The sequence below is a fragment of the Balaenoptera borealis genome (genome assembly GCF_965194805.1).
Source record: "Balaenoptera borealis genome assembly, chromosome: 20".
NCBI lineage: Eukaryota > Metazoa > Chordata > Mammalia > Artiodactyla > Balaenopteridae > Balaenoptera > Balaenoptera borealis.
Genome location: NC_138879.1, coordinates 38870578 through 38878447, shown reverse-complemented (window position 1 = coordinate 38878447; position 7870 = coordinate 38870578). Strand labels below are relative to the sequence as shown.

The 7870-nt window shown below is 37.2% G+C and overlaps 1 protein-coding gene across 2 annotated transcripts in view; it reads right to left on the bottom strand.

Moving 5' to 3' along the window:
- The window catches only part of USP32 (ubiquitin specific peptidase 32), a 196500-nt gene that overhangs the window by 16746 nt on the left and 171884 nt on the right, over positions 1 to 7870 (bottom strand). For both annotated transcript variants that reach the window (XM_082371956.1, XM_082371957.1), the window contains exons 26-27: positions 6532 to 6743; positions 1107 to 1291 (exon numbers count right to left, since the gene is read on the bottom strand). In XM_082371956.1, the coding sequence (XP_082228082.1) occupies positions 1107 to 1291; positions 6532 to 6743 (397 nt within the window). The remainder of the gene's footprint in view (positions 1 to 1106; positions 1292 to 6531; positions 6744 to 7870) is intronic.

Here is a 7870-nt window from a genome sequence, read left to right as displayed (position 1 = left end):
GAAAGACCTTAAGTCTATTTCCCACTTGAAAATATAACACAGATCTTGAATTTAGCTTGATTCCTGTCATCGCTTGCCAAAACCTACTCCTTCTCCAGTCTTCCTCATTTCATTAAACGGTACCAGCATTCACAAACAATTGTTCAGGCTGGAAATCTAGCTTGGATTCCTCCTCCCCTCATACTCCATATCTGATTCATTAGCAAGCCCTGGGAAAAGTCCTCATCTAGAAGCCTTCTAATTCAATTAGATTTTCACTTCAAATTTAATCTTGCCCTATTGTCATTTTTACTGAACACAACATTCATCAATTAAATCACTTATCTATCATTTGTACTTTTCCTTTAAAATTTATTTACCTTAAGCCTTATCCTAATTATCAAAAGACCCTCATACCATAACAAATAACCTATCAGCAAAAATAATTTCTTTACTCAGTTAACACAGAAGCAGAACTCCCACTTGCACCATGATAACAAGAAAATGATCTTCAATTCAAATGAGATATAAAAGGCAACACAATCCCAAAGATTATTAGAAGTAAATACATTTACTAATCCAATAGAACAGTGGTAAGAGGAATGGAAAAAAACCAGAAGATGCTTATATTCTTTACCAAGACTTAGGAAATTACTCATTGTTAAAATGACATGGTAGGGAGATAATCCAACTGAATCATTGTTATGGCATGAGACTTTTTCAGAGTTCATGTATAGATATGCACGTATAGATACTGCTCCCATTCGGAATTTCAGAGGGTTGAGATGATGCAAATTTCCTGGTGAATTCATACTCTCTACTTTTGTAGTAACAGAAGCCAAGGATATTACCTGAAGCATATAAAATACTAGCCAGAAAGATTTAGGTAAGAGATCAGAGAATACAACGATTATTAGACACTGGAATGTCTAGGTGATGAAAGGAAGGTGTACAGTCTCTCCTACTCAAAAGACCAAACCAAATGGTTGAACTGTATGTTCTCTGGATGGTTCTTCAAGGAGTGATTAACCTGACATGGAATGGGTTCTATAAATCACACAGAATTCACATAAATTCTTTTTCTACATTTGGAAACCAAAGATCTAGGAAGATGCCCTGAAACTCACCAATCTTGCGCATGATTACTAGCTTCCTGAGGTGGGAGTGGGCTGGCTAATCGAGATACTTGAATCCAAACCGCATCATACAGGTCTTTCTTCCGGGTATGCACAGTACACGGAACAATCAGAGGCATTCCAAAAAGGCTGGGGCGATTCTTCTGAGATGACAGGAAATACAGTTCTGTCCTCATCTGTATGTACAAACAAGAGAAGAAAGAGCGGAGAAGATAGGCCTCTGATTCCTCCCTTTCATTCTTCTAAGACTGCCAAAAACAGGCATCACTACCATTTTCAACTTAGTCGCTATCACACTTCTCTTTATTTATAGGACCATCTTTTATTAATATGAAGAGAATGGTTATTCAAACTGGAATCACTGAAAGGTTGAGGTATTGCCAATTTCAGAGTTGCTCTCTATCTATCAAACTTGGGTTTTCAGCATTTAATATTTTCAAACTGCGTAGGTTTCTCTGATAAACATTTCTCACACACACAGAATCATATGTAAAAAAATTAAAAATCATATTCTTAATTACACGATAGGATAAAAGTAAGGTAAACTTTTGAAACGTTTGCTTTGAGTATGTTAAAGGAGATTTTTATTATTTCTTAACATGGAGATACTGCACAGAATTAGCTTGGAAATGATGGCTTAAAACAAAAGTTCAGTATAATAGAAAGGTTGCTGGGAGTTGCAGCATTACTCAAAAAAGCTGATGAGCGCTTGGACGTTTAATTCTTTAAGTTTGGTCTTTATATAGTAGAGAAGCTAAGCCAACAACTTATAAACCCACTAGTTTCTAAGTGAAAAGACTCTTATTTCAGATCCTCAAGTATTTTATCTTGCCATTATTCACTTAAGATTAGCTAAATACATGATTTTAAGACCCCATTTCATGTGTTGGTAGTTATATTATTATAAGACCCACAGAAATGTGGACAGAGTTCAGAACTATTTTTTAAAAACAAAAAACTTAGATGAGTTTTTCTCTCCTAAAACTTCTACTTTTCTTCCACGCCAACTCTCGGTAGATGACTTATTTTACTAAATAAATGAGGTCATTTAAGCAACTATTTCTTTACTCTTCTCAGTGTATTTCTCTTCTTTTTTTTTTTTTTAATTAATTTATTTTTCGCTGCGTTGGGTCTTCGTTGCTGCGCGCGGGCTTTCTCTAGTTGCGGCGAGCGGGGTCTACTCTTCATTGCGGTGCGCAGGCTTCTCATTGTGGTGGCTTCTCTTGTTGCACAGCACGGGCTCTAGCTGCGTGGGCTTCAGTAGCTGTGGCACATGGGCTCAGTAGTTGTGGTGCACGGGCTTAATTGCTCTGCGGCATGTGGGGTCTTCCTGGACCAGGGCTCAAACCCGTGTCCCCTGCCTTGTCAGGTGGATTCTTAACCACTATGTCACCAGGGAAGTCCCTGTATTTCACTTCTAAACCCACACAATTTTCATCCTCTTGAAGGTAACTTCTCCCAGGGCCCTGTGGCCCATACCTGCTCAGCATGCTCCCAGCTTTACTGCACCAGGAATTGTCCTTTTGTCCTCTCCTAACGATTTTTTCTCTAATCTGAAAAAACTCACTTGACCTACTGTGCTAAGTTCTTGCCCTATTTCTTTACTTGGTTACACAGCCGAACTTCTCAGTTTTCTTTTTGATGTCTCTGGCCTATGTAACCATATCTTTCTTTCTTAATTTTTTTTTTGAAACTGACTTCCCTTTAGTTGTTGTGTCAACACAACACTATTTCTCCCTTTAGTCTCTGAATATTCTTGCCTGTGTTACCTTGCCTTATTCCCCTTCTTTTTCTATCTTGTAGAAGGGAGTAGAAGAAAAATACTTTCAAAGTAAGTCAACCATGAGATCAAAGGGTCTGAAAGAAGAAGGTGGCAATGAAAATGATGAAAAATGGTAAATTCAAGTAGTATTTTGAAAGAAGAAATTAAAAGGCATAATGATATACTGAATATAGGGTTTTAGAAGGGGGAAAAAATTCTAAGAACACTTCTAGCCTTTAGCCTTTAGCATGGAAGAACGGTGTTGCCTTTCACATGAATAATGGGAAAAGGGAGTTGACTTGGGACAGATGGTAAAATCAATTTTAGGCATTCCCCAAAGAAGCTGCTAGATCATGAAGGAAACTGGAAACAGGGAACTGGTTAAAAGGTGAAAATTTAGAGCTGATAATATGGCTTTATGGTCCAATAATTACAAAAACCTATATATAATGCTTTAGCACTTACAAGCACTTTACGTAACATATACATGATAACTGAAGATAGCTGTTCTCTAAGAAAGATTAAAAATACATCAGTATTCTTAATATATAATCTGATAATGCTCCATTAAAAAAGACATGGGGAAATGAATGAATCACCCCAATTATTTTAGCTGATGGGACCTGTTGGAGCTGTGCTTAAACAAAATTCCAAGACACAAATATATCCCTTAATTCTCTAGGATGTCCACTCATACAATCCTGTTTAGAATATGTTCCATAGAACATTGTTCACATGGTCAGAAAATCACTTTAACTCGGGAGTTACTGATTCAAAGGAGGGAAAAAATGCATTTCAAAGAATTATCACAGAGCAAATAGTTGTGTAATCACCAGTCAGGTCAAGAAACAATTCAGCCAGCACTCCAAAGCCTTCCTCTTGCTTCCTCCCAATCACAAATTCTTCCTTTCTCCTAACGGTAACAGTTTTTCTGAATTTTATGGTAATCAATTCTTTGCTTTTCTTTATCATTTTACACCCTACGCATAAACAGTAAATTTCATTTTCCCTGTCTTTAAAGTTTTTATTTATAAATAGAATCATATTATTGGTATTTCTTTTGTGTCTGGCTTCTTTCCCACATTATGTTTATGAGATTCATTTACGTTGTGTATAACTAAAAATTCATTCATTTTCATTGCTGTATAATATTCTATTATATGACCATGTCTCAACTTCCTTATCCTTTCTACTACTAATGGACATTTAGTGGCTTTATTTTGTGTTTTCATAAAAACACAAAATGGAATAGTGGAATTACTTATCTTTAATTAGAAAACTATTTTTACAAGTAGCCGTATTAATGTACACTCTCATCAGCAGTGTATGAGAGTTCCTGTTGCTCAATTATTCTTACCAACACTGTCAACCTGTTTAATAATGATAACTATTCTGGTGGGTGTGCAGTGATATTGTAATGTGGGTTTTTAAAAAAATTATTTATTTTTGGCTGCCTTGGGTCTTCGTTGCCGCACGCGGTCTTCTCTAGTTGCGGAGAGCGCAGGCTGCTCTTCATTGTGGTGCGCGGGCTTCTCACTGCGGTGGCTTCTCTTGTTGTGGAGCAAGGGCTCTAGGCTGTGGGCTTCAGTAGTTGTGGCACACAGGCTCAGTAGTTGTGGCGCATGGGTTCTAGAGCTCAGGCTCAGTAGTTGTGGCGCACGGGCTTAGTTGCTCCACGGCATGTGGGATCTTCCCGGACCAGGGCTCGAACCCATGTCCCCTGCATTGGCAGGCGGATTCTTAACCGCTGTGCCACCAGGGAAGTCTTTGTAATGTGATTTTAATTTGCATTTCCCTAATTAGTAGTGTGGCTGATCACTTTTTTATATGATTATTGGTTATTTGGATATCCATTCTGTGATGTGCCTATTTAAGTATTAGCCATTTTTTTATTGAATTGTTTTTTCTTAGTGACTTATAGGAGTCCTTTATATTTTCTGGATTGAGCCTTTTTGTTGGTTACATGAGTTACAAACATCTTCTACTACTAGGCTTGCCTTTTATTTTCTTAGTGATGTCTTTTGATGAAACCGAAGTTCATAATTTTAATGATGTACAATTTATCAATCTTTTCTTTTATGGTTAGTGCTTTCTGTGTCCTATTCAAGAAGTCTTTTTCTCTAAACCAAGGTCATGAATATATTCATGTTTATTATCTTCTAGGGTCTGCTTTTCTGTTTTGCTTTCATATTTAATTCTGCAGTCCACCTGGAATTGATTTTTATGTGGTGAGAGGTAGGTGCGTCAAGTTTCATATGGTTATTCTATTATCCCAGCTCCATTTACCGAGAAAACTGTCTTTCACTGCTCTGTAATGCCATCTTTGTTATAAATCAAGTGTTCATACATATGTGAACCTGTTTCTGGGCTCTCTATTTTATTCCATTGGTCTATTTGTCTTTTCTCACACCAATATCACAATGTCTCAAGTATCATTGCTTTATAAAATCATGATATCTGGTAGCTCAATTCTTCATGTTTTGTTCTTCTTCAAGACTGTCTTGGTTATTTTAGTGCTTTGTGCTTCCATATATTAAAATCAGCTTATCAAGTTATACACACACAAGCATACACATACAGAGTATGCATTTTTATTGGGATTGTGCATTGAATCTGTAGATTTGTTTGTGGAGAACGGATATCTTTGAAATACTGAGTCTTCTAATCCATGCATACGGTCTGTTCCTTCAAACATCTGAGTCTTCTTTAATTTCGAGCAATAATATTTTATTGTTTTCTATACAGATACCTTGTATATTTTTTGTAAAGTTTATTTCCAGGTATTTAATTTTTTTCTTGGTACTTAGTTTTTTGAATAAATGATAATTTTATGATAAATGATTTCTGTAGTGAATTTTGGTGGTCCCCAAAAAGATATGTCCACATCCTAACTCCTAGAACTTACGAATGTGACCCTATATGGCAAAACGGTTTTTGCATATGTAATTAAATTGAGATATCATCCTGGATTATTTGGATGGCCCCTAAATCCTATGACAATTGTTCTTAACAGTGAAAGGCAGAGGAAGAAGGAGAAGAAGGCCAAGACAGATGCAGAGATTGGAGTTATACAGCCACAAGCTAAGGAATGCCTGTACAAGTTGGAAGAGGCAAGAAGGATTCTCTCCTAAAACCTATGGAGGTGGCACAACCCTGTTGATGCCTTGATTTCAGACTTCCGGCCTTCAGAACTGTGAAAGAATTAATTTCTGTTGTTTTAAGCCACCAAGTTTGTGGTAATTTGTTACAGCAGTCCTAGGAAACAACTTGTCTTGCCCAAGAATCTTCTTGTTTCTCCCTCCAAAACAAACAAACAAAACCTTCTCCAAAGGCATCTACACTTATATGGCGGAGAAGATGTACACGGCTACATGAACATATAGGAGCCACAAACTTTTTAAAGACAGTAGTACTATATTCAGATGCACCAGCTCTCTTGTTGCTGCCTGATACATGAGTGAGGAATGTCATTTCATACGTAGGCCGTCATGTGTGATATTAAATCCTGGCTGCAATCAGTTAGAACACACCGCAATCACTTAGAACATAACACATTGAAAGTGCACACACTGAAAATGTTGCAAAGACAGAAAATGGCTGTTTCATAAATAACACTGGCAAGACCAGCAGTAACTTGCCTAACATTAAACTAACCATTTTTCGGTGGACTGCAATGATGTAGCCTGTAAAGGAACTGTCAGGAAGAGATGGCATATGACCATTCACCATTCCATTTGTGAAGTTTTTCTCAGTTCCACATGGCACAACAGTGTTTGGCATTCCATTGGGGATGAATATTGATCGAGGCAGGTCCCCATTGGTGGTTAGGGTGAACATTCCATTTGTAGATGGGGAAGAGGAAAAATCTACAAATTCAAAGATAAGTATAGCATCACAAGTCTGTGGTACCTTTATCTTTGCTCTTTTCTCAAATATCGCTGGGACCCAGACCACTGACAGTCTCTTTTAACAGAGGACAGGGAGGAATCATAGGTCAAATGATAATTCTAGATTAATTGGAAGATTTTAACTTCAGATTTTACCTCGATAACTCACACTTCTGACTAAATGACAAAGCACGAGTAACTGACAGAAAGAGTAAGTAGAATTTTTCCAACAGTCTTTATTAGCTCCGTGTTGTGGCACGAAAACAGTTCTACTGCTTTTCTTTTTCTTCTCCTCTAAAAATTCATTTCTCCATTCTTCTAGAAATGTTCTAAGACGGTAGTCCCTAGCCAGATGATGGGTTTTTAAAAAATTGTTTAATTTTTAAAAAAGACTATTTTTTAGGGCAGTTTTAGACTCAATAAGATAAAGAGCAAGGTAGAGATTTCCCACCTGCTGCCTGCCCCCACCCAGCACAGCCTCCCCCAGTAGCAACCTGCCCCACCAGAGTGAAACATTTGCTACAGCTGATGAAAGTCACTGCTTTTTAAATTAAAATTAAATTAAAAGTGCATTTCCTCCCTTTCACTAGCCACATTTCAAGTGCTAAACAGTCCATGTGACTAGTAGATAACTGTATTGGATGGCAAAGATTACAGAAACTTTTCCTCATTGCAGAGAGTTCTACTGGACAGTGATGATAACCAAAAAGCAATGTTAAATCATCCACCATCTACTGAGTGCCAGTGACAGGAGCCTCATTCTCTCTGAAGCACGTTATAGTTGGGGAATGAATCTAACTGCCAACAGTATAAAGAGGAGACAAACCCCACTAATGGCCAAAAAGACTCATTGGATGACCATATTAAATCACAGGCAATATTAGATAAACAGATTCCTTTTTAGTCAAATTTATTATTTTGTTTTCTCATAGTACATTTCTCTCACACCATCTGTTACCACGTTAATATTAGATAAAAGAGTTAAAGGAGATCTGAATTCCAGTGGTAGATTTAGCTAATAACTACCTATCTAACTTAGTCAGGTTCTCTGAATTTTAGGTTCCTCACCTATAAAATGAGGATTTGAGATAAATGATCACCAAGGT